This window comes from Phoca vitulina, unplaced genomic scaffold, assembly GCF_004348235.1.
Source record: "Phoca vitulina isolate PV1807 unplaced genomic scaffold, GSC_HSeal_1.0 scaffold45, whole genome shotgun sequence".
Classification (NCBI taxonomy): domain Eukaryota; kingdom Metazoa; phylum Chordata; class Mammalia; order Carnivora; family Phocidae; genus Phoca; species Phoca vitulina.
In genome coordinates, this window is record NW_022589748.1 from 2,197,122 (window position 1) to 2,224,039 (window position 26,918).

General features: G+C 55.0%; 1 protein-coding gene across 1 annotated transcript in view; it reads right to left on the reverse strand.

Moving 5' to 3' along the window:
* The window catches only part of SRRM3 (serine/arginine repetitive matrix 3), a 52,941-nt gene that overhangs the window by 20,248 nt on the left and 5,775 nt on the right, over positions 1 to 26,918 (reverse strand). The window contains exons 2-3 of the mRNA XM_032430802.1: positions 12,467 to 12,731; positions 6,067 to 6,168 (exon numbers count right to left, since the gene is read on the reverse strand). Coding sequence (XP_032286693.1) covers positions 6,067 to 6,168; positions 12,467 to 12,699 — 335 coding nt within the window. The 5' untranslated portion in view covers positions 12,700 to 12,731. The remainder of the gene's footprint in view (positions 1 to 6,066; positions 6,169 to 12,466; positions 12,732 to 26,918) is intronic.

The window sequence follows — 26,918 nt, forward strand, 5'->3', positions numbered from 1 at the left end:
ACAAAACCTCCCCCGAAAAAGAATGTAACCCAAATCTGACAGGGAAGCAATACCCCTTGGGGCTGATATCAAGAATGCCATTTGATTCCTAAACACACACCTGGTCTGGGCAACCCTGAGGTCACACAGGTAGTATGGGAGATTTTTCTGGGATGGTGGAGGAGGGGTTCATGTCATCCTTCCTATCCCCACAGAGCCAAACATCCCCACATCCCTCCATTCAAACCTCTCTTCCCCACATTCCTCTTCCTGAAGCCAGCGGCCTCCTCCTTCCTGTTTCTGAAACCTCCAGCTCCTTGGCCTGTCCAGCCCCCCGCCATCCGCAGCCCTGTCACCCCCACACAGCCCTCAGCCACACAAATGCCGGACACATAAAACACAGTCTTTAGCAAAATTTAAGGGCCCCTCAAACATTGTGTGGGTGAGCTGATGGCTGGAGGGAGCCTCCGTTTATCTCGACACAAATGTGATGAAGGTTATTTACAAAATAGAATAGCTCAGTTTGGGCACTGCTCTCTGCAGGAATCCTTTTTTGCCTGTAACATCTGAACTCCTTCCCGTGCTGTGCCCTCCTGGTCTGCTGGCCACACCCCTAGAGACATCTTTCTTCCTCTGGCCCAGGGATAGAGCTTCTGCAACCTCCCTCCCTGGGGCCCTCTCATGTGGCCTTTCTCACTCTCTGGTCCCTTCTGAGAGGTTTACTTGGGATCTTGTCTGCTAGGAGTCTGCTAAGACAAGCATAGAGCATGAGTAGTAGGCTCAGGGAGAGGCACAAGTTCTCAGAACTTTCTGGTAAGACTTGCCTTGCATGTTCCAGGGCTATAAATGGGCCTAGGCTGCGGCCTCTCTTGCTGAGTTTGTACAGCTGGTATCAGGATACCTGTTTTGTAGGATCCCCCAGCCTAGAAACCTGGGTTCTCCTAGCCTGCCTTTCCTAGATGATATCATCACTAACAGTAATGTTCTCTAACGTTTCCATGAGCTCCTCATGGTTCACAAATCCCAATCCGAGCCACTACCTGATTGAGAGAAATCGCACCCCCCATTTTACAGAAGAATAAACTGAGGCCCAGAGAAGGAAAGGAACATCCCCTTTGAGTAGAGAATGTAAGTTCACTTAGGCAGTTGGCTTTGAGAATTCATGGTCAAACAGACAGGCCTTTACTTGCCCGGCTGGCCTCCGCTGCAGATGTTAGCTCAGCCATGGCCTCTCTGCTTTGTAGACACATTTGTAGGTATACGCACCAAGTTCCAGATTTGTTCAGCACTTCCTGCTCTTAAATTCGTGTTTGTCAGCTAGTCGACACCTCCCCATGTCTGCGGACTAGGCAGGGGAGGCGTTACTCCCCTGTGACGGAACAGTCCAAGCCCCACAGAGCTGGCCAGAGCCAGCCACGCACTCGAGGTCTACTGCAGAGGGACGGAGCATGGATGGAGGTTCCGCACCGCACAGGACACCTGTTGGGACTGGCTGCCCTGGGCAAGGCTCTGACCTGGGTAAAGACTGCCGCTCACACGCTCTTCTCATGCCAGTTTCTCTAATGAACTGGCTCTGTTTGCCACTAGCCGGGAGCATAATGGCCAACTGACAGATGAATGAGGCCAGACAGAGGGGGGGAGGATTCCAGGCAAAGGGTCTGCCCTCTCTGCTCATTCACGCAGCCAGCGCCAGGCCTGCCTGGGGCCTGGGCAGGGGGGAAGCGGGGGAGGGGGCCCCCACGGTGACAGGAACAGGGATGAGTCAGGCCTGGGGCCTCTCCTCCGGCTCCTCACAGTGCCCTGGGGCGTATTGTGATAATTACTAACGCAGGTGTCAGGTACTATTCTAAGCAGGAATCCTTTTTTTTAAGCACTTGATGTGTGTTTATCTCATTTAGTCATTTAATGCACAGAACAAGTCAGTGACATGGGTACCATCACTAATATTCTCATCTTATAGATAAAATAATGAGGCCCAGAGAGGTGGCTCGATGCATAAAATTAGATGCACAGAAAAAAACAACACTAGAATTTGCTCACTGTGTGAGGGAGTAGCTTATGAATATTGTTTTCCATAAACCCTCTCTCTCCCAAGCATTTTGTGATGTTACATAACTATGAAAGCAATTATTTCTTAAAGGTTGTCTATCAGAGTGAGGGACGAAAAAATAAAAAAGAACTGATAGCAACCACAAGAAGTAAGAAAGCATTGTGTGGATTCCAAGGAGGAGAAGGTTTCACTTTTATCCCGAGAATATTGGGAAAGTGGTTTTTAGAGGCAGCCCTGAACGATGGGGCGAACTTGAACCAGGTGCAGAAGGGCCTAGCATGAGCAAAGGCATGAAGGGAGAGCGTGCAGGATGGAGCTGGGGTCTGCCAGCAGGTCGGGCTGGCTGCTGTGTGAGGCTGGGAGTGGGGCACCAGGCTGGGCTGAGGGTGGGGAGAGCCTCCCAGCGCCAGGCCAGCGAGTGCAGCTTGGCTGCATGGGAGCTGGGGAGCCACAGAGGGTTTCCAAGGAGAAACAGTCTCCTCACATCGATCAGTTTCCAAGGACAAAGGCGTGTCCTCTCTCAATGTCTCTGGGACGTTCTCTCTCTCGCCTCGCTTCCCAATTAGAGTGCCAGCCGCCCCACTAATCTCCCTGCCGTGTCACCCTTCTGATTCCTCTTCCCAAGAGGGAAGTCCCCAAACACCTGTCTGACCACATCACGCCTCCCGGAAACCTTCCACTGGCTCCCATCATCTATGGAATAGATGTCCTGTATCCAGTGTGGAGAGTAGACCGAAGGGGGTCTGTCTCAAGAGGCTGTCACTCAGACCAGTCAATTAACTTAAGGAAAAAAGATGATCTCTGGGGACAAAAAGCTCTGGGAATGACCCTGCCCCCTCGAGACTTTTCTTGAGTCGGAGGTGCCATGGGCTCTTACAGTCCATAGCGGGTTAAAATCAGACGTCCCTCCTCACTTCCTCCCTGTGTGGTGACCCTTCTACTGGCTCTGGCTTTGCCACCTCACTCTAAGAGGGCATCGGATTTCTCCATGTCTCAAAATGCCAGTGTATGAGGGGCTGGGGTCTCAGGGGCAGGAAGCCAGATGCATAAGCACAGGGACTGCTGGGTGGCCCACTGTACAAATAAAGAAGCGAAGGCCCAGAGAAGTCAAGGACCTGCCCACGTCACACAGCTGGGGTGTGGCGGAGCTGGGATCCAGGGCCCAGGCGGTTCACACTGAGCTTAGAGTTTGGGGCAGGTGACGTGTCTGACGCCAGAGCCCACACTGTCCTTCCACTACCCCAGACTCTGGGCTAGGAAGTGAAGACAGGCTCAGATGCCCAGTCCGCAGGAAGGCGGGCCAATCTGTCACCAGCTCCCTGTCACCTCTCTGCCTTGGGCCTTGGGTTCAGCACCACAAACAGCAGCTCCTCCCAGCCTGTGAAGATTCCAGGCGGCCATCAGCCTCCTTGGCTTGCTGTAGTCACCGGAGTGCTATTTTCACACCATTTGGGCTGCCTGAGCTAGGAGAAGCCTCTGACCCTGTCCCTTTTCCCATACAGAGGAGGAGACAGACTTCGGGGAAAATCGGGCAAGCTGCACTGTTCTAGGCACCAGGGAGATAGCAGTAAACAAAACCAATAAAGATCGTGTCTTCAATGTCTTCCAACATGAGAGTGGGATCCCAGGACCCCCGGTCGAGGCTATATTCTCCTCTGCCTCTAGAGCAGGAGTCCTCCCTGACCCCCGAGTCTTCCAGACACTGCCCCTTCCAAGGGACCCTTCCTGACTGACCACACCCACCCTCCACTGAACACACACAGGCCCGAGGGCTAAGGGGTTCAAGGGGCTACCCTGTTGTCTCTTCTGGCCAGGAGTTGCTGGTAATTCCTGGCTTCAGGTTGCAGAGGGCGGGGACCCCACCTTCCCCGCTTCTCCTCCCCACTCCTAGCACCGGCACAGGGGGAGGCGTGCAGCACAGACCCTCAAGGACATGTCTTCTGATGATGGACACAGTGGCAGATTTCCCAGCGTGTCCCCGATTCTTAAATGCATCATTCCTTCATCCGAGGGAAGATAAGATCAAGACGACTGAAGAAGACTGGAGAGTCACTCGCTCAGAGGAGGCGGTCCCAGCTGGCTCACAGATGAGATTCCCCCCAGGGAGTGGAGGGAAGGGTCCAACATTTGGGAGGAGGGCAGGAGCAGGAGAGACAGAGAGAGCCACCGGAGGGGCAGGGGCGACACAGAACCGCACCCTGGAAGCCAGGGGAAGAGGAGGCTTCCAGATGGGGAAGCACCTGCCAGAGAGAGAGGCCAGGCCTGCAGAGAGGCACAGGGTCATGAGGAGTAGGACTCTGGAGGCCACAGGGTGAGCAGGTCACGGGAGTTAGGGCAGAAACCCACCATGGCTCCCGTGGCCTAGGGAAGTAGAGGTCAAGTGTGCCACACACTCCGCGGAAATTCGGTTGAGAAAGGAGAGAAAAACGTAGGGTGGTGGCCAGAGGAGGAAGTGGAGTTGAGGAAGGATGGGAATTCCATTAAAAGGAAGGAGCCCGGGAGAGGGAAGAAAGGCAGGCTTCTTGCTGGAAGGGCCAGGGAAGATGGCCGGAGAGTCCACACAGGACGTTTGCCCTCACACTGTGTGGAAGAGGGTGACTTTCCAGAAAAGCCCTGGGGTGATTTGAGGGGGCACAGGTCAGAAAGCCAGGACCTCTTGGTTTGGGGGAGGATCTGGTTGTCAGGAGCTCTGGGAAGGGGAGAGAGGCGTTGGCCCTGCTCTTGGGTGAGTAGGACTGGATGGGCACCACCGAAGTGAGGGCGCAGGAGTGGCTGGGGGTGCTGTGAGTTCTGGGTGGCTGGAGAGAGGGAGGTGGTGGTAGCATCACCTCATCACCCCTGAGCCTGGCTCCCCCAGATCACCCATGAGCCCCACACGAGCCTGGGGCTGCTCTGACCATGTTTGCTCCTACCCAACCCCGAACCGGAGAGGTGAGGTTTAGGTGAGGTCAGGCAGGACTCCCCCACCCCTGGAGCCCTCAGAGGTCGAGAAGGAAGAAGAAAGGGCTTCCCCGCTGCCCATCCAGGTCCGTCTACTCCCGAAGGGCCATTTGTCCTTACAACAACAGCAACGGGAAAATCTCTCAGAAGGTGTTGCTGTCCTTTTGATTTGTGTGAGATAAGGTGACAGGGGTTTAGGGCCTCAGCAAGATGCCTGCTGCCCAAGTTAGTCCCACCGTGGAGGAAATGCCAGGCACATTTACCCTGGCTGCTCACCCGGCCTCGGTCCCACTTAGAGCCAGGACTAGGTGGGGGCTCCGAGGCTGAGCAAGGGGAAGGTCCATTGAGTGGATTCCATGATGCTCCTTCCGTGCGCACTTCCTGCAGGGCATGGGGCTTGGTCAGCCCTCCCCCTACCCCCACCCCTGGGCCTGGACACTGGCAGGGACAGGTTGCCTCCACCATCCTCACAGCAGCCTGCTGCATTCTCCTCCGGCTTTGAGTGATTCCCAGGTCTCTAACGTGAGACAAATCTGCTGCCCCATCACTTCCCTGTTTGATGCCCAGGGGCCCACGGCACGCTGGTACTCCTTCTGGCCCATGACAGGAGCAAGAGGTGACCCCCGCAGAGCCCTTGTTCTTGTTACCCGACAAGACTTTGACCACGCGAGCAATGGCATTTGGTGTGTTGGTTCCTACTTTCCAGAACCCATGTTTACTCTGGGGCCCGCCCATTTTACAGGTGGTAATAGTTGGGGAGGACGGACTGGCCCGGGGCCACACTGTCAGCCAGTAGCCATGCCTGGGGTCAGAACATTTCTAAGTTTCACCGATTTGCAGCCTAGGATTCCCCAAGTTGGGCTCTGGGCTGCCTCCCCACTGCTGAGCCATAGCAGGGGAGCCCTGGGGGATGCTGGGGGGCCCAGTGGCCCCTGATTTGTGCCCAGGGCCAGCCAGAGCTTCCAGTGGATGGGATGCATGCCCTCTCCTCCACCTTGCCCCCCCCCCAGCCCCCTCTAGAAAGGCCCTTCTGGCACCCAGCTGCTGCCTGAGCTCACATCCTCCCCTGCCCCACCCCCAGGCAGGGGAGCACTCACATGTGGCCCCCAGGCCGGTCCTCCCTAGTGAGCATTCCCTCCTTCTCCATCAGCATCTGCCGGAAAGTCCTGACCTTCTGCCGGGTCTCCTCCTCTGAGTACCTGTAGGGGCACGGGGAAGGTGAGGGCTGCTGTCTTGGCTTTCCTTCCCTCCCTGCCTGCTCCCCCCACACCACCCCTCCCCCCATCACAGGTGCACCTTCCAGCTTGCAACGACCCGTCCGAGGTCCCACCACCAAGCAAGGCTTTCAGCGCTGGGGAAGCTCAAGACCTACCCATTTGGCACCGAGCCAGGCAAACCACCAACTAAACAAACAAGCAACAACTAGCCAAACAACCAAATGAACTAAAGGAATTGTTGTTCTTAGAGGTGGGGAGACTGTCCAGCGGAGGCTGTGTGCCCTTCCTCCCGGTCCTCCTCTACTCCAGGGCAGACTGCCCGCCCACATCCAGACTACAGTCACTCTCTGGAGACATATTAAGGGAGAAATGAAGATCCAGGCCTTTTCTGCTTTCCTGGCTTCAAAGACATCTGATCCTCACAACAGCCTTGGGAAGTCCTCAGAGCATCCCAACCTCTGCATGAGCAAGGCTGCCAAGTGGCTTGTCCCAGATCCCAGTGCTAGATCCAATGTTTCCCAGTCTGGCAGGGGAGGTGGGTGAGGTCTGGTCTTGAATGAATCCCCTGACTTCTCTATTCCCTTCTCCCTCCCTCCCTAAGCCCAGGCTCAGGCTAGGGACCAAAGTCCAGAATGATCATCCTTGCTCCCACGCCCTGGGGTCCACCATGATCCTCTCTCACTGCGCCCCTGTGACAGCCGCTGCAGGGCCTCTCAGCTCCTCTGGCATGTCCCCCTCCAGCCTGTGTCCACGCTGCCCTAGGGCAGGGGTGGGGGGGAATCTTTGCTCACCCAGCCCCTTGCCCTGTGCCTGGCACACAGCACCTGTCTGTTACTGAATGAGTCTCAGGGTCCTAAACCCCTCCCTCTCCCCTTCCTGGGCTGCAGGTCATTGTCCCAGATGGAAAACATGGTGGTGGCAAAACAGGAACCGGGTTCTGTCTTGTGTCTGTCCTCTGCTCACCAGCCGCTCTGTCCACACAGCAGACCCAGGCCTCCGCACGGAGCATGTCCATGAAAATGGCACGTCGTTGCCCCTCAGGGACCCCATGGCTGTCCTCCCTCCTCTTCTCCTCCCTTCTCCCCCACCCCCAACTTCTCCAACAGGCGTTTGGGATTGGCCCAGCCTTTTTGGAGAGCAATTTGGCAAGTCCTTGCAAAACCCTTAAAAAATGGGCACATCTTTTGACTCATAAAATTAACTTGCAGGTTTACCCTGTGGAAATAATCATGGCTAAGCACAAAGACGTGGTTCATGGGATGTTTACACCAGGACGGATACCCCCCCCCCCCCCGTTAGGTGCCCACATTTGTGTTTCCATAGCAACCTGTACCTCCGGGTGGCTCTTGTGCTAGTCTACCTGTTGACTGACTCCTCTGTGTCCTGCACTGGCCTGGGAGTTCCCTGAGGGCAGGGCCTTGTCTGTCTGGATTGCCACTGTGTCCCCAGCATCTGGCACCTTGTCTGACATGTGGCATCCACATTTTTTTGACAAACGGGTGGCTGGTGATGGAGAGGCATTGAACTGTTTGCAGGCTGGATTTTCATTTTGGACATCTGTCTCTGGTAGCTGCACGGCTGGAGGGGAGGGATCTGGAGGCAGGGAGGCTGGCCCTGGGCTACTGTAGGGGTTTGTGCAGGAGATGGTGAAGTCGGAGCGAGAGAGTGGCCATGAGGATACAGGCGAAGAAGCGGACAACAATCCATCAAGGACGCAGGATGACTGGGGCCTGGAGACCAACTGAGGATGTCAGGGGCTACATGAGGAGCACTAGCTGCTTCTTAGCACGCATCCCCTGACCCCCAGCTGTGCTCTGTCCTTCTGCAGGTCCAGGCACCTGTGTTGTGGCCCACCGTAGGGAGGATTAAGTCATGCCTGCAAGAGCAGGGGCCCCTCTCTTCCAAGCCTGGGTCTTGGCTCATCAATGTCCACCCCAGTCCCTGTTAGCCTCAGACTTGGGCATTTGGCTGGAGGTGCCTTGGCCTTTCTTGTTGGGCAGTGCAGAGCCCTTGGTCGGCTGGGCTGTCCTGGTGCCCAGGAAGAAGGAGTGGTCGCACTTTCTGAGTGGTGGAGGCACAGAGGAACTCCTCCCACCTCACCTTCTCCTCAGGGGACAGGCTTGTCATTGGCAGCAGCATAGAGACAAACAGCAGAGGCCCTTCCACACTGCCCAGCCCCCGGCTCACAGGGCTCTGGGAGGGAGAGATAGGCTGGCTGGGCCATTAGGCATGGGGCCCTGGGCCTGGAGGGGTTGGGGAGGAGATGGTCCAAAAGCGAGGCTGGGCCAGATCCTCAGTTGAACGGGATGGGCTTCAGGCCAGTGTCCACATTCCCCGGACTCCTGGGGTCTGTGGAGCATATGAGGCTGGGTGGTAGGAGCAGAAGTCAGGGTTTCATTGAGACCTGGAGCAGGACGTGTGCAGGGAAGGGACTTAGGGCTCAACCTAGAGCCGGCAGGCTCCAGGACTCCAGCATGTGTCATTGGGAGGCCGGGAGGGCTGGACTGAATGGACGTGGAGACTTGGGGAGGACCCCTCTATGCCCCGGGACATCTTGCTGGGAGAAGCTGGGGACCCGAGGATGGGCAAAGAGGTCTTGGGTACAACCACTACCTCCAAGTCTCCTGCTCCCTCATGCCTCTTGAGGTCAACCCTCAGCCAAGGCCACGTTGGACCATGAGTAAGGCAAGAGGCCGAGAACCAGGCAGTCCTATCTTTGAGTCCTGGCACGCCCCACTTCCTAGCTCTGTGACCTTGGACAAGTCCATACACTTCTCAGCCTCAGCCTCTACATCTGTGAAATGGGGTAGTAACTTGTCTTTCAAGGCTGTCGCAAGGATTGAGGGAAATGATGCTTACAAAGCACTTTGTGCAGTGGGTGGCACATAGTAGCTGCTCAATAAATAGTAAGGACTATTTGGGGGCCCTGGGTAGCTCACTTGGTTGGGCCTCTGCCTTAGGCTCGGGTCATGATCCTGCGTCCTTGGGATCGAGCCCCGAGTCGGGCTCCCTGCTCAGCGGGGAGCCTGCTTCTCCCTCTCTCTTGGCTCCTCCGCACGGTTCGTGCTCTCTCTCTCAAATAAACAAACAAAATCTTAAAAAAAAAAAAAAAAAAGGACTATTTGTCACAGAGCAGGAGGGACAGAGGATCTAGTAGTCCTAGGCTCCCTGCCTTTTTCCACACCACACCCCTGCCAGGTCAGCATCGTCCCAGGTTGGGAATCACCTGGGACTCTTCTCCCTGGAGGCAAGGGCCTGGAGGCAAGGGCCGAGATAGGGAGGCTGGTACCAAACCATCCACTCCTTGTGGGGGTGGCAGCACTTGCCAGCTTAAGACCATGCAGGGGGTCCAGCTGCTGTGCCAAAATCTCAGGCTTAAAAGTCAAAGGCTTGGCCAGGGAACTGGGGACAGGGAGGGCATTGACACCTGTCTCAGTGTCCCCACCAGGAAGGGGTCACAAGGGAAGGACAGGCCAAATTCGTTGTTGCTCCCTGGATGGCCCTCTGAGGTTGGGGTGCAGTAAGGAGACACTGCATTTTCAAAGAGGTCCCCAGATTAGAAATTGTGTCATTCTGCCCGTTTCTGCCCAGACCTGGAGGTTCCTAAATAATCGCTTCCTTGGTCACTAATTTGTTCTTCCCTGCAGCTCTGCGGCGGTGGGCAGCCTTCCTCTTCCCATCTGATGGATGAGGAAACAGAACAGGGAGAAGGGAGGCCTCCAAGCTCCAGGCTCTGTGCACCTCGGGAGTCCTCACAGGAAGGGGCATAGGTGGGTGTGTGTGGGAGGGAGTCGGGGCTGGGGTGGGAGCAGCATACCACACGGGGGGGCTCTGGTCCTGGCCCTCCAGTGATTGCAGGCTGCCCTCGGAGGCTGCCGGGGAAGGTGACTCCAAAGCAGCATCAATCACCAGTGAATTAGCCAGCCATCCATCAATATTAGGGAAGGGATTGCTTTTTAATGGGGCCAAAGAATGTGTGTTCCTGTGACTAGTGGGAATATTTGTCAAATGCCTGAGAACCTGGTAAATAAGCTCGAATGAACCAGTGTTTGTAGAAACAGATATTAATGACTAGATTCTATAACAGAGCAAGGGTGCCCAGTGTTCGTGGAGCACCTTATGGGGACTGGCTGGAGGTGGGGAAGCCCCGAACATCTTTAGCCCATGGGACTCTCAGAACGACTCCCTATCGCACAGGCCAAGTAGCCGTGGCTTGCTCACGTCTGGGCTGTGCCCTCCACTGACCAGACTGCTGCTAAGGGGTGGCAGTGGGGGGCTGGTGACTTGAGAGCTAGCTTTCCAGGAGACTCCAGTCTAAGGACCACCTGGAGTGAGGGCTTGGGTGGGGGAAAGGGCACTCACTGGAGACCTGGTGGGTGCCTCCCAGAGAGGCATGGGTCCTTGATGCCAGGGGACTGACATCAAGGACATGGCCAAACACCAACCCCTTCTGCCTAAGGCTGCCCTCATCTGATAATGACCCTCTGGTGTGCAGTGAGGGGCTGGGGGCTCCTGGAGGAGGAGATTCAGCCAGGGTGAGGAGGCTTGGAGGGGAGAGGTGCCATGAGAAGGGGCCTTAGGAGTTCCCTGATAGAATGGGGCTCTGCAAGGGGGAGAGAGGGGGCTCAGGAAGGAGGTGGGGCTCCGGGGGGGGGGGGGCGCGGGGAAGGAGGCAGTTTCCAAGAGTACAGAACAGAAGGCTGGCCCTCTTCTGGCCCAGGCACCCCTCCTGTTCCCTAACCTTGCCCACCTGCCCACAATCCCTTCAAGGCCTGAGTCTCCCAACTTAGCAGGATTTGTAGGTTGATAAGGTCCTCGGGCTCTCCTCTTCCCACCCCTTACTCGACCCTGTCCCTAAGGGATCTCATTTCCTCTGTCCACATCCACGGCTCATCAAACCTGGTTTCATTGCCAGCTGGAAGCCTCCTTTCAGCTGCCTTCCATCCTTTTATCGCTCCCTGCAGGGACCCTCCCCACCCCCACCTGGACCAAGTCTCTGTGCCCCAGGGACCCTGCCTGGCTGTCCCCTGAGGACCCTGGATCCAGGCCCAGCCTTGGCTCTGCCTGCAGCCAATGACTATCTCTGAGCCTCAGTGTCTTCCTGGGCTCTACGGTGATGATGAGCCATGTCTTGGCTGCCTCTTGGGGAGCCCAGGAGGCCTGGGTGGACAAAGGTGTGGTTTGGAAGCACTTTTGGACACAGGCTATCTGCCCCCATATGGTTTTGGGACCCAATGCACTCTGGGCATTTGTGATTTCTCAGCTCACTGACAGTACAAGTCTGATGGGTGAGCCCTGTTTCCCACTCAGCAGCCAGCCCACTAGTTTCAAAATACTCAGGGCAGATGCAAAATGGAACATTGGGACCACCAGCTTTCTTGGAGCTGCACCATGGGAATGGCTTTGTTCTGTTTCTTTGCCTCCACCTCCATGTGCTAGGCCTGTCCTGTCTCCACTGGACTTTTGAGGGAAGTCCCTAAAAAGATCCTTACTGACTGATCAATGCACAAGCCCTGACGAACTCCTACTCATCCTTCAAGGCCCATTCAAACATCTTTTCTCAGAATCTCTCCTCTGAGCTCCTGAAGCACTTGGCCCTCTCCTGTCCTGGCCCATAACCATGATTCTAATTTGTTTTATGGTGGAGTTGGTTATAAACATGCTTGTTTCTCTTCTGAGATGGGGAGGGAGTAGGGGGGTGAGGGGTGGTCTTTGAGGAAGGGACTCAAATCTGGCTCTGGGACCCAACATTGCACAGCGCAGTACATGGCGCCCTTGCGTGTCCCTGTGACTGGTTCTGAACAGGACAGGTAAAACTGAAGCTTCCAGGTGTGGCCGCCGGCAGGAACTCCTCTGCTGAAACCACAGGCAGTCTCCACGCCCCCGTAGTAAGGGCCCATTGTGCCCTCGGGCATGGCTGCGGCACCTGCTTGGCAGAGTCCAGGAAGCTCAATAGAGCCGTTTTAGAGAAGGGCAAACTGAGACCTTGACTTGCCATGGATGTTTCGATGCTTCTTCCACACCCCACCCCCGGCCCCGCTGGACTGGATGTTTCTGGAAGACATGGACTGTGTCTCCTTGGCGTCCGTGAATCTGAGCCTAATTCAGAGCTCGACGGAAACCGGGCGTTCAAGACAGCTTATTGGTTGAATAAACGAATAAATGAATGAAGTTCGTCTGGCCTTGCAAGGGCGCCACCCCGACTGGATCAGTCTGGCCCCTGGCCTGCCCGCGGGGTTTCAAGCCTCGCCGGCCCCGCCCCGCCCCCCGGCCCGCTCACCCTTGCTCCTCCATCATCTCCTGCAGTTCCATGCACTTGAGCTCCACGCGCCGCTTGCGCTCGTGGTCCAGGATCTCGCGGTGCGCGCGCTTCACCAGGCCCGGCTCCGCGGCGCGCAGCTCCTCCTCCGCCCGCGGCCAGGTCCCCGAGGAGGCGCCCGGCTGCGGGAAGCCGTTCGCCGCATCCGGGGGGGACGGCATGCTGGCCGCCCCGTTGTTCACGGTGGAGGACATGGCGGCTGGCCCCGGAGCCGCTGGCCTCGGCCCTGCGAGACAGACACAGACACCAGGCCGGTGGTCACTTCTCGGCCACCTGCTAAGCTCCTGTGCGCGGGTTAATCCTGGAGATTTAAAGGCCCACTCATGGCTCTAATCCGCGTCCTCTCATGCTTGGGGGCGGGGGCGGGGGCGGGGGCTGATGTCAGGTTAGCACCTTTGGGTCACACCTCAGGGTCACATCAGGCTTTCCCATCTGCAAAGTGGGTGGATGCTGGACTAGAATGCCTCCAAGGGCCGTGGGCTTGGAATAGTCATCTCCAGGGACCTAGTAACCACCTAGGCAACGCACTCTCCCTTATACCAGTTCCTGGGCCCCTGCTTGCACACCTGCTAGTAACTTCCCCAGGGAACCACATGGGTCTCTGGGAAAATTTGTTGTCTTTTTTTTTAAGTATTTATTTATGTATTTATGTATTTATTTAATTTATTTAAGTAATCTACACCCAATGTGGGGCTCAAACTCACAGCCCTGAGATTAAGAGTTGCGTGCTCTTCCAGCTGAGCCAGCCAGGTGCCCCAGGTAAAATCTGTCAGTTTTATTTTTGTTTTTCCTTCAGCCTCAGTTAAACTTCTCCACCTCACTCTGAACACACACTGTCCTGCTGGCCTATGGGGTCACAGGCTACATGGGCTCCCCACTCCCAGTCGGTTCCCAGGGCAGCCCTGTGGGAGATGGGAAGATGCAGTTGACTGCAATCCCACCACACACGCAGTTTTCAGTTGATCTGGCCAACGTCTCCAAAGCCAACCTTCCAGGGGTGGGCCAGATCCAGAGGGACGCCCACAGGTCTGTCCCCTCCTTTGTTCTGGAAACACTGCTCCTGAAGATGTGACCCAAATGGCACCGACATTAGCTTTGCAGACAGCCGCATCCTCCTGCAGGCTCAGAGTCACGTGGGAGGCAGCATGGCTCCAAAGGTAAGAGGCCCTGGCTCCACACTAGGCTCAGAGTAGAGTATGCACACGCACCATGTGCAAGCACCCTCCTGTGCACCAAGGACCTATCTTGACAGAGGGGAGGCACCTCCAGCTATTTCCATTTCCTTTCTCCTAGGCTCCAGCTAGTTGCTAAGCAACAGAGAGGCCTCCTTCCCAGGGAGTGGGATGGGAAAGAGGGAATTGTGGAGGGAGGTGGGAAGAAGGGATTGGGCATGTCTGGACATCCTGGATGGGGCCTTTCCTGCAACACAACCCCACAACAGTCACTCCCCTCACTGGCCTTGGAGTGATGGGGGTGGGGGTGTTCGGAGCCACAAAAACTGGAAGGCAGGGAAGGGGACAGAGTGACAGGCAGTGATGGTGACGATGAGAACATAAACTCTTTTCATCCCCCTAAATCCCAAGCCCCTGGGTTCTAGGCCAGGCTCCTCTACTCCTTGCTGTGTGACGCTGAGGATGTCACTGACCTTCTCTGAGCCTCTGGTCCCTACCTGTGCCTGGGAGCATCATCTAGACTCTTCTGGAGAGGAAGGCTCTTGGGGCTTTACAGACCAAACCTGTTCTTCTAACCTCTCTCTCCATCCCTAAGCCCTGCCAGCTTCCCACCTCTGTCCTAGCCCAGCCCTGCACCCAGTTCCACCAGGGCCCACCACAGCTTACCTGTCACCAAGTTTGGTCCCCTATCCCCTCTTCTCAACATCGCTTCCATTTATCCACTTGCTCCCCTCCTGTCACCAGCAAAATCCAAGCCCCTCACTCTGATCCGCTGCCTCTACATCCTGCCTCCCCCATCCCGCACCCCCCACCCCACCATCACCATCAGCAACCTGAGAGATCAGTCCAGGAGCACATCAGACTGTGTCATGCCCTGGTTAATAGCCTCTAGTGGCTGTTGTCACCGTGGGCTCATAGGTCTGCCCTCCCCCCCACCCCGCCCCCGCACTGAGGGCTGCTTAGCTTTCAACTCCTAGTGCCAGCAAAGTGCCTGAATGAGCAGGTGGAGCTTGATGCACACGGGTGGAACAAATAGAAGATAATTACAACAGGAGGCGGGATCGAGTACTGCCTCCTGCAGAGTCCTTAACAACGTGTAAGACCCCTTCACATTTTGCCTTATGCTATCTTGCAACTTCCTCCCTTGCTACGCCTCATCCTGTAGCCAACATCCAGCCCCTTGGCCTTGGTCATCAGTCCCCAGACATGTACTCTCATTCCTTTGGGCCCTTGCCCATAGAGTTCCCCTGTGCTGGAATTCCATTTCCTCTCTTTTCCACCTGGGGAGCTTCTGCTCATCCTTCAGGGCCCAGCCCAAGTGTCACCTCCTCTGGGAAGCTGTCCCGGCTTCTCAGGAAGAGTGGGCCATTATCTATTTGTGCTCCAGCTTTTGTCCTCACCTCTATAGATACTGAAGTTCAACTTGTTGTTTGCATCTGACCCCCCCTCCTGAACTGTGAGCCCTTTGAGGGGAGGGATCCCCTCATTCTGGTTCCCCAGAGCCTACCCACCACTTGGAAGAGGCATGCTGAGGGTATGGGGAGAAAGTGCTTCAGCTCCAGGGGAGCCCACGGAGCCAGGTTCTGAGCCATGCTGCCCTGCATGCTTTCTCTCTGACATGGGCGAGGCTCTCCAGCCTAGAAGTTGGCCTGAGCTCCTTGAGGGCAGCGGGGAGGGGAAGCTGGTGGGAGCAGTTCTGAGCACACTCAGATCTCCAGACCCCGTCCCGAGCAGTTCTATCCCCAGCACTAGGAGAACACCTGGCTAAGATTGCTAGCCCGCTGAGGGCAATCTTTCAGGAATGGCTCTAAGAAGGAAAAGAGACGGTATATGGGCACAGGGGCAGGGGCCATCTGGATTTTCACTGGGACAGATGGTGGATTCTACCAACTTCACCTGGTGGGTTAGAGGCCGCCACCAGGCAGGAATCAGATATAGGTTATTGACCCCTGAACGCCAGGCCCCTAAGAATAGTCACTGCATGTGGAGCCCATTTCCTTCCAAGCTGCAGGTGCTGGGCCAGCCGACCAGGGAGTTACTGCAGGCACAAGGTCTCTCTGAGAGGCATCTGACCTTATCTTTTATGGAATCCCTGTGAAACTACATAAGGAGAGAGAGATATTGTGGTTATTGGAATGAATATTCTGCACTGTTGTAATCGGTGGATAGACTGACCTGTGCTCAAAGGGAGCTGATTCATGGATCAATGTCACATTAGATGGAGGTATTTAGTGGAGGACCACAGGGCTCTGTCCTCACCCATGTCTGATCTGGTATGTTCACCACTGACTGGATGGAACATTGATAATCTGATGATCAGATTCATCGAGGACAGCACCTGGGAAGCCTCATAAATAGAGTCAGTTTCTAAAAGGACTCAGTAGGCTGGAAAGATGAAAGGAATTGAAGAAGGTGGAACACGACAGAGACAAATCCCTCACTCTGAAGCTGGATCCCAAGCTAACTTTCTAAAATTGGAATGGGATAGACATGATTTAGAAGCAGCATATTTAGGAAGGATTTAGGGGTTTTCAATGGTCACAGACCCGATTCGAGTCAATATCATATTGTGGCATGTTATCTTAGGCTGCCTCAACAAAGACATGATTTCTAGAATAGGGAGGTGATAAGAGTATACAGGTGGTCAGAATCCCTATCTTCAAATACTTGAAGGATTGTAGAGGATTTAGGCCAAACCTGGCTGAATCTGTAGGGAATCAGATAGGGTTGGGACGCCTGGGTGGCTCAGTCGGTTAAGCATCTGCCTTTGGCTCAGGTCATGATCCCAGGGTCCTGGGATCGAACACCACATGGGGCTCCCTGCTCAGCTGGGAGCCTGCTTCTCCTTTTCCCTCTGCCCCTCTGCCCTGCTTGTGCTCTTTCTCTCTCTCTCAAATAAATAAATAAATAAAAGTCTTAAGAAAAAAATACTAAGATACACAGTTAAATTAAATTTGAATTTCATGAATTTCATAGTTGGGGCATAGTTATACAAAAAAAAAATCATTGTTTATCTGAAACTCAAATTTAACTGGGTGTCTTGTATTTTATAGGTCAAGCCTACCTGGGACCCACCCCAGACCTACTGAACCCGAATCTCTGGGGCATCGTTCATGTTTCCCGAGTGATTCTGACACAGACTCTCTCTGGACCAGCCATTGGGAGCTGGTGTCTGGAGCAGCAGTTCTCAGATTTTATTCAGCATCAAAGTCACCCAGAGGGTTTGTTAAAACACAGCTTTGGAGTTTCTGATTCAGTAGATCTGGGGTAGTGTCTGAGAATTTGCATTTATAACAAGTTCTCAAGTGCCCTTGACGCTGCCCGTCCTCCATCACACACTCGCCAATCTGGGCTGTTCCAGAATAAAGCCATGACTCCTGCAGGGAAGTCAGCTAGAGTGGACTTCAACTAAGCCCAAGACAGGATTTTTTTTTTTTTTTTTTCCTCTTAGCAATCAAACCTTTAAGAAAAAAAAGCAGTTCAGTTCATCCTAATATAAGTGAGTTCTCCATCACAGGAATGTTCGAACGGGAAGTAGACATTATATTCACTTAACAAACACCCACCCAGCATCTACTCGGGCCCGAGCCTATGAAAGGCTGGGCATTTGGAGATGAACATGACCCTATCCTGGCCATCTGGGAGCTCATCTGGGAGCTCATGGGCTGGTTTGGGAGACCAGATGGATGGTGCAGCCGTTTATTGTGATGGGAAACATGGAGGGCAAATTGGGGGTGCACTGAGAGTGAGGAGCTTTTGGGGGTCAAGCAGGCCCTCACTCTCACCCTGACCCTAACATGATAAGGTCCTTGGAAACATTTACACTGAGTTTCTTTGGAGGTAGAGCAGCAAATGGGGGAAGTCTTTAGTGCTGATTGGCTGTGAGACACTGAGAAAGTCAGTCCCCCTCTCTGGACCCTTTTTCCCCACTGGTCAATGAAGATGGTGGACTCAAAGATCCCGCAGGTCCTTTCCCCCTCTGGAAATCCAGGCAATACTAACTTGTATATATACCACCAAGCCTTCAGCCTGGCCCCTTCCTGCTGATGTAGTCAGTGGCCAGAGCCACACCAGCCACCCCCAGAGCTCAGCCCTGAGGCTGTCAAGGGCAAGCCCAGATGGGGGGAGGGGGGAGCCATACCCACGGTGCATATTAACAATGCTGGCTGATGGGTGGGGGGACGGGGCATCTCCTCTCCTCTTGGCCAGGAAGTGGTTCAAGAGCCAGAGCCCTGACTTCCAAGTCTTATGGCTGAATCCCTGGGCTGGCCTCCATCCCTCAGACCCAAGCCAGGCTCCCCTGAGCTGGCCTGGCTGAGAACAGGATGGAACACAGTCTGGCTGCAGGTACCTTCAAGCCCAGCTCTGCTGGGAGAGATTCACTGAAGGCGAAGCAGCCTGGCAGTACTGCAGGGTCCAGTCTGCTGACAGGCACAGAGGCTTCTCAGCTAACGAGCTCATCACTCACCCCAGGGCTCAGAAGGGTAGGATGCTCAGGTACAGTAGCAACCTGGCCAGGTCTGGGGAGGGGGCAGTGGACCACATATGCATCTGAGGGGGGAGAGCGGGACCTGCCCTGGGGAACCCTGGTTTGATGGGGAGATATGGAGGCTTTTGGGGGGGAACTCATGAGCTGAGGGACCTTGGTCATGTGACTAAAACTCTGTGCCTCAGCTTCCTTGCCTGTAAGATGGAACTAATAATAGCATTCTCCCTCTGGGTGTGTTGTAAAGGACTAACCCCTGGGAAATGCTATCCCAGTGCCTGGCATGCGATGAGTGTCTCATGGGTGGTACTGGTGGTCACTATCGTTGCTTGTCAATGGTGACTGTCCTCTTTTGGACACAATGGGTGTGAGGAATCCCTACACGTCCAGGTGAAGATGCCTAGGAAGCCTCAGATCAGGGGTATGAGGAGGCTATGATCTGGGGCCTGACTTGGGAGTTGTCATTACATTGGGAAGACTGAAACCCAGGAGTGAACCAGGTAGTTGTTTGGGGAGGGAGGAGAGGGCAGAGGTTGGCCAGGGCAGGGGGTGGGCACCATTCCGAGGAATTTGCTGGACTGACCTCAGCCACTTTCCCTTCCCTCCCTGTGGCTACTTCTCCCCCTTCCCATCTCAGCCTCGAGCACTAGAGAACCCCCAAGGTGGGCCCCCTGGGGCCCCCTTTGATCCCTAGAGAGCAGCACCCTTCCCTTGGGGGCTCCTTTACCTGCCCCTGCCCTCTAGAGACCCACCTCCCCAGATATAGTGCTGGGACTCGGGGCCACCACCCCCTCAAGGTACAGATTTCCATGGCTTCAAGCAAGCTCTGGATCCATGGTCACACAATTTAACCACCATCTTGCCACTAAGGTCCTTCTGTCTCCCGTTGGCCCAGGACCGGGGTGGGGAGTAGACAAAGAGCATGGATTCAGAGCCAGAAGACTTGAGCTTGAATTCTGGCTCTACCACTTCCGTCTGGGTGACCAGGGTAAGTCCTTAAATCTCCCCAAGGCTCATTTTTCGCATCTGTAAAATGGAGACAATACCCCCTACTTCATAATGTGGTGGGGCGCGGTTCATTCTTTCAGTGACAAGCTTGCTATGAAGACAGATCCTGATGACCCTCCTCACCCCACCCCATGCTGGGGGAACAAGAAAGAGACCAGAGGGCGTCTGTTTTGTGAAGCTCTGGGACGGCTTCACAAAGACAATGGTGTTTGAATTGGCCCTTCCAAAGATGAGTCTGTAGAACGAAGAAGGAGTGGAGACAGGGCACAGCACAGGCTGAGGGCAAAGGCCTGGCCCTGCCCAGGGACCTGGGACCACGAGGGGCAGGGTCTGTGGGATGCATGATGCGATGAAGCCAGTCTGTGAACAGAGGGTGAGCCCTCCCAGAGAAGAAGCCCAGTGTGTGGACAGGGGGGTGGGGAGGGGCAGGCCTCCTGAGTTTCCTGGAGGAATAAAATTCTGATGTGGCACATCAGAAACGTGATGGAACTTACAAACACACAGGAAACCAGGTACTTAGGTTGTGAAACTAAGTCCGGGTCTTTGTAAAAATGAGTGCGCAACCATAGCGGCTTCTCAAGATATTTTATCAAGCTGGAAAAGAAAACCCATCTCCACTGGGTCCAAGAAATCTGGGTGTGCCCCTACCCCACCCCCACCCCTGGCACTGAAGCCAGGCTGCACCCCTGGCTCCCCTGGAGCAGAAGTGGGGGTTGCTCTCCTAGTACCCCTCCCTTCCCTGGGGGACCCTTCTCTCAACCCCCAGGCCATAAGCATGAGCATGGGGAGATGGGCAAAGGTCATCAAGTAGTGGGTAGAACAAACTGGAAGCCTTCCCTGCAATCTGTACAAGGAGAGGGTGGGTCTGGGGGCTCAGGACCACGTAACAGCCCCCTCAGCCCTAGGTTCAGGTCACTCATTCATGTCACAGCTATTCAGTGAATGGCCACTCTGCCCCCGCCCCCACCCCCGAGGATAAGAGATGCAGGGGAAGATGCACTAATGCCTATAATGTAGCAAGATGAGTGCTGGGATGGGGGATATGGCAGATACGTCAACTGAGTTGGGTGTGTGGGGAGAAGCAAAGCTGGGAGGTCTTCCTGGAGGCAAGATCTTAAAGCATAAGGAGGAGTTTGTGGGACAATGAAGGGGAGGAAGGATGTCCTGGGCAGAATGTGGGGATGTGTGGGAAGAAGGCTTGAAGAGGAAAGAGGGAAGAGCATGGGCTTGTGCATGGCTGAGCACAGAGGGCTGGGGGAGGGGGGCCGGGGAACTGAGGAGCTAGGACCATACCCTGCAGGTAACGGGGAGCCAGTGAAGGCTGCTGAGCTGGGGAGGTCATGGTCAGATTTGCATTTTCAAGGATCTCTCTTGCTGCCCAGTGCCCTCACTTTTGGGGGTCCCTGCCCTTTGGAGAGAGGTCTGACCCTAAGGGTCAGCCCAGCTCAGACATAGATCTGCAAATGGCCAAAGAGCCAGCCGGGGTTCAAGGCGCTTACCATGTGCCCTAAACTGACTTAATCTCTGTGCTTAGTTTCCTCACCTGTAAAATGGGATTAATATAAATCCCTCCCCCACCCCCAGTTTAGGGGTGAAGTAATTAGCCCTTAAATTAAGGGTACATAGTAAGTTCTATGTATAAGCATTAACTGCTAGTCTTACCCATAAACAATGCCAATGGGTCTTAAACCACTACAGGCGGGAGTTAACCAGTAAGACCTATAGATCAGTATAAATCAGAACAGATCAGGTAGATAAGCACCGTTCCAAATGAGCACCAGCTTGTAAAGACTAGCAGGCCTACAAGGCGGCTTCTCACAGATAAAACCCCCACAGAGCCTGCAGCATGAAACTGGGGAGTAAGGCACTCAGGCAGGCCAGCAATGAGAGGGTTAAGCAGAGTGAGCTTCCTCCCTGCCTCCTTGGAGTCTCTCTTGGGAGGTGTTGGCACTGCTGTTTGTTACCCAACCCTTGAGAAGATGCTGCAGGGGGGAGGGAGAGCCGCTGAAAGCCTTCCTTTTAATTATTCAGCAGCCGGAGCTTCCTGCTGCCCCCGGAGGAGCTGGGAGGCAGGCTCTGGCCAGAGCCCCGGGGGCTGGGTCTGGCTGGGTTGGGGGAAGGGCAACCTTCCAGGAGGGGCAGGCAGCCTGGCCCACGAGGGTGCTGGCCCCACAGCCTGGGCTGCAGCCCTCGGGGGGAGTGGGGGTCCAGCCAGGCCTGGGCGGGGCTTGGAGCTGTCCTCTGCCTACAGCCTGGGTCTGCTGTGGAATGGATGCATGGATGCGGCGGGGCTGGCCAAACTCCTAGAGCCAGGCTGGGGTGTCCAGGGCAGGCAAGGGAGGGAGGGCAAGCCCACTCTCCACAGGAGAAACCCCAGGTAGGTTAGCGGGCACCTGAGTCCCGAACAACCTGTCCAGACCCCCTGTGTCTCAGACACACTGCACTCTAGAACACACCAGCCCCTGCTGTTCCCTCTGCCTGGAATGCCCTTTCCCTTCCATTTTTCCCTACAAGACACTGCTCAAGCATCTCCTCCTCTGTGAAGCCTTCCCTGACCTCCCGTGGGGGACGCACCTCTGCTGTGCTCTCAGAGCCTTACCCTTGGGCTGCCACTCTGAGCATCTACTTCTTTCTACTGTGACTGCTCCCTGGCCTGGTGGGGGCTCTCCCAGGGCAGGGGCTCCAAGGGCTCTCCAAGAGTAACACCCATCTTTGTGTCCCTTGTGCCCAGCACAGAGCTTGGCACAATGCAACCCATCTGTGAGCCTTTATTAAAACATCTGTGAACTTTTATTGAAATTCAGCCTGTGTTTGTGCTGATGGGGAGCTCACTACTTATTTTTTTACCACTTCCAGAGACCTCAGCAGGAAAGGTCCCTGGTTACTGCTTCAATGTGCCCAGAATTTGCGTTTGTTGGCATTTTTTGCACAGGTCACATTGTCATATACTCGGTAAACCTTGGAGTTCAGCTCTGTCTTTGAATGGGTAGAAAGGACTTGCCTGGCATCCGGGCTCCCGCCAATCAGCCCAGGGCCCCTGTCCCTGTTTCTGCTGGCTCTGATTTGGGGTCCCAGAGTAGAGGACTTGGGTGGCAGGTCCCTAAGGACAAGGAGGCCTCAGCTGTCTGCTCCCTACAGAGGAGCCCGCAGTTGAGGTGGTACAGCCCTGGCAAGACCAGTGCAGTCCAGGACAGGCCACAGAGGGCCTGAAGCCAGAGTTCAGACTGGATTCATCAACAGAGGACAGTGGGGGAACCCACAGACCAATGCAGACCAGCATTAAGACCAATGGAATAGAGCAGAACATGCAACACTGGTCATTGAAAATAATGCAGACCAGTTCAACTTGGAAGGCAGACCTGTATAGACCAGTGCTGATCCCAAACAAACAAGTAGTCTATTAGTCTCCCTTCCCTGCACTCCGGTGGAACAAAGGAACCCCGTCCCACCCAGCCCACTCTGCTTCTCTTCAGGGTCCTCACTGGACTTCGGATGGCAGACAGCTTCCCTGTGGCTGCCTGAGCTAGAATGGAGATTTGAGGTTCGGCGGGGGTGGTGTGGGGGGAGGTGTAACCGGAGAAAGAAGCTTTTCATGGCTGAGCTGTCACTAATGGCATGGGCTGCCAGGGAGGTGATCTCTGTGTTCTGGGGAGGGTCCAAGCCAGATGGCCTTGGCGAGGCATCCTGGGGAGAGACACCTGTGTGCCAGGACTCCGTACTCTCTGAGGACTCTCCCTAGCTGGCCTTTGGGGCTGAACCTGCAGTGAAATCAGACAAGCCCGTGGGCCGACATCAGTTTCCATCATGCCCTTCACCCCCTTCTCCCCGCAAGGACCAGATCCCTCAGGCTCACACCTGGGAGCTGGGCTGAGGAAGGGTAAGATGGGCCAGAAGCTGTAGGATCAGATCTCTTTTCCTTTTTGAGACTCAGTTTCCCCATCTGGCCAAAGTGTCAGGGGCCTGGGTACTACTGGGGCCAGGGTAGCGCTGGGCTCTGAGTCTCCGGTGGTCCAAGACTTAGAAGAATCAAAGTTGGTGGTGATGTGCTGCCCCGGGAGTTCTCAGCAGGAAGGATGTGTGCAGGACAGATAGACAAGCCCCTTCCACCCACTGGGGAGGGTGACAGGACAAGCCAGGGCAGCGGCCTCCACTGCCCACACAATCTCATTATGGAAAATTCCCTCTATTGACTCAGCTCTAATCAAGCAGGCTGCCCTGGGCATCCCCCCCAGGTTTCTGCTGGGCCGGGTGAGATCAAAGAGAGAGAGCTGGGCTGGGGGCTGGAGCCTCGCCTGCCATTCCCATCGATCCAGATGCGCCTCCTGTTGCTAGGCAACAGCCTCCAGTCTCTTCTGGTCCTTCCTCCCCCAGGGGCTGCAGGATCGGGCAGTAAAGGGGGAGAGAGAGAGACCCCACATTTGTTCTCTAGGTCTTCCCTTACCAAGCTAGAGATCTCTGTCACCCAGGTCCCCCTCTTACCCAGGAAGCACCCCTCCTATCCTGGCAGCTTGACCCTCCTGCAAAAATGGACCCCTTTTCTCCCCTCACATTTGTATTCATCTCCAGAATACTCAAAATTCACACCTCCTGTGCTCCACATAAACACTCAGGAAGACAGGCCCAGGGATTCTGGAGAGGACAAGGGACCCACAGGGGGTCTGCGAAAAAGTCAAGGCTACCAAATTCCAGCCCAGCGTTGGCCTCCTAGATGTAGAAGCCATTTAAGCTTCAGAGAGCAGCTCTGAATTCACACTCCCAGTTTTGAGTGGGTTGGCATTTTTTTTTTTCTTTTTCAAAACGTAGGATGCATTTCATAGTAGTTTTTTCTTTTTTGTTTCAAGTGCTATAAGTTAAAACTGTAAGTTGTGTTTTAAAACAGGCATAAAAATGTACTGTGGGTTTTGGGGGCTGTAATTGACTAAATAATGCAAATCTGATCACTTGATCACATATGATATTTTGCATATTTTATCTACCCTATACTGCTCATCTTTCCCTTTTTTTTCTTTAGCCAAATATATGCATGCCATCCAGCAGTTGTTATGCGGTGACCTACTTATATAATGGCTTATTTAGGATTTTAAGTTGTCTCCCCACTCCGAGGTCTTTACAGCCCTTAAGGTTGGAAAGTATCTCCCTTTTCCCTCTGGTCCCTCGTCAGACCTTTTTATTTAATTCAACTAAAGGACAGGAAGAGTGATGTGTTTCCCAAAGCATGAAGAGCCAGAACTCAGGAGTCCAAGGGCCCAGCCCTGAGAGCCACTGGGAGATGCACAGTCCCTGTGCGGCCGTCCCGGCGCCCTTGGTCCTGCCACTGCCGGCCATCTGCTCCCTCAGCTCTGCAGCACCGTATCACCTCCCTGACTCCCCTGCTCAGCCCCAGTCACACACTTCAACTTTGAGAGGCACAGCTTTCCAGGGTCCTTGACAAATGGTAGCCAATTAATGTCAATTAATCTGATTAGCCTAAATAGTTAATTAAGCAGTTAATTAACAACATCATTGACAATAACCTACGGCTCCTGAGGGATTGTGGGTGGGAGGCAGGAATGGTGGGGGCTCTTCTTGCTCTGGGAAGGGGTGAGTCCCTTAAGGTCAGACTGGGTGATTGGGTGGGGCCGCTCTCCCAGTCTCCACCTTGCTCTGCCATCAGCCCCAGAATCTTCATCGGGGCTTTGTCTGATTCCCACCCCCCCAAGCCCTCCCCTGGTCCCTGGCCGGGATTGAGAGGGTCTGATTTATGCCGGAGAGGCTGCACCTCAGCACAGCAGAGGAGGGCTATTGTCTGGAAAACTGTTCTGCCCTAAAATCCCAGACAGGAGTCCCTGCCTCTGCTGCCACCATCCCCACTCCAGACTGGGCACCTTGCTGCTTCAACCCCTGTTGGACGTCCCCAAGCTGCAAAGCAGCCCTGGAAGGGTGTCGTCACCCTGAAGCCCATCCTATAGCTGAGCGCACAGAACACCTCCCATAGGCCAGACCCTGTGTTTGCACTGGGGACCCACAACAGTGACTAACACAGGGGTTCTGCCCTCCAAGAGCTCCTAGTCTGCGCTATCATCGAACGGTGCGGCCTCTTTGTTCCTACCGTGTCTTAGCTGGGTGATGCTCGTGACTTTATTAACCGCTCTGTGCCTCAGTATCGCCCTGCTGTGACCTGACTACTTCATAGGACGTTGTGAAGACTAATGAGTTAGTACACGGGAAGCCCTTAGAGCAGGACCCAGCACATGGGAAATGCCCAATGGGTGTTCACGGCCTAGGGAGACAGAAGGGTAAACAACCAGCCAGGACAGAATACAAGAGGGGCCAAGAAGGAAGTAGCACGGGACACTTGGGGGCACGTAGAGGGAGGAGAGCTTGGAACAAGGTATTGTCCAGAAGACACTGACGTTCAAAGAGGTCGAGGAAGGGGGAAGAAGGGCATCCAGGCACAGGCAAGAGCATGGGCAAAGTGACGAGGCGCTGGTTCCCAACTCTGGCATGTACAATCACCTGGGAGCTTTCAAAAATGCAGATCCCCAGGCCCCACACTGAATCCATCATTATGGGTGGGTCCCAGGAATCTGCTTTTCACAGGCTGTTCTGGAAACCCCGAGGTAGGTACTCTGCACCTAGAGACCCATGGCTGCCGTGGTTCTGGGTGTCCCGGGTTGGGAGGAGCTGAGCTGCAGTAGGAGAGGCCCCTGGCCATGTGACCCATGTTCTGAAAACACACTGCAGGCCTCCAATTCTCTCCATCTGTCCAAATCATGTTTGCCCTTCCGGGGTGACCTTCCCGAAACAGCTCTGGCCATTTGCTTACCTGCTGGAAACATCCCTTGGTTTCTCCACCGCCCACGGGAGAAAGGCCCAGCCCCCCCTCCCCCCAGATTGGCACTAAGGCCCTTCATGAGGTCTCCTTCTCCAGCCTGGTCCTCAGCCCCTGGGCCCAGACCCCGACTCTCCAGCCACACTGTTCCCCAAGAGCTTGGTGTTCTTCCCTCCGCATCTTTGCTCATGCTGTTCTCTCTGCCAGAAATGCCTTCCCCTTTCCCTCCCCCTGGCAAACCTGTACTCCTATCAAGTCCATCTGTGAAGCCGGCTCTAAAGTCAACTGGGCAAGCAACCTCCCCCGCTGCCAGTGACCCAGCTGTCCTTGGAACGCACCCTCATTAACCCATATTCTGTCTCAAAACATTCACCAGTTTATGGGCCTTGCTCCCCACTGAACGGAGGGCTGCTTCTCCCTTTCTCCAGCGCCTAGCACAGAATTTGGGGATGACAATGGTAATTGAGCTGTTAAGTTCAGAGGAGGTGCTGAGCAAAAGTTTGATGTAGGAATGAATGAATGAATGAATGAATGAATGATCATCTCTGCTTTTTGATACATGAGGAGCAGGGGACAGAGGGAGAGCGAATCTGGAGGCAGAGAAGAGAGGTGTCTGGGGACACTGATGGATGAGTCACAGGGACAAATAAGCACGTGTCAGACAGGGCCAGACAGGGAGGGGGGACAGGGCTGCTTGGAGGCAGGACCTGCTGAGTGTCCCAGCTTCCTTCCCATCCCAGAAGTTCCCTCTGGTGCCCTCTTGGGAAAAGGGGTGGCTTGGCTCCTCTGCCAGTCCTGAAGCCTGCTCCCCCAGCCTGGGGTTCTCTGTCTGATTCTGAGGGCCAGGCCAGCAGCCAAGGCTGGGCTCCCCATCCTGCCCTGCCCCTGGCCCACAGGCCTTGCTTTCTCCCACATACACATACACCCCTGACAATC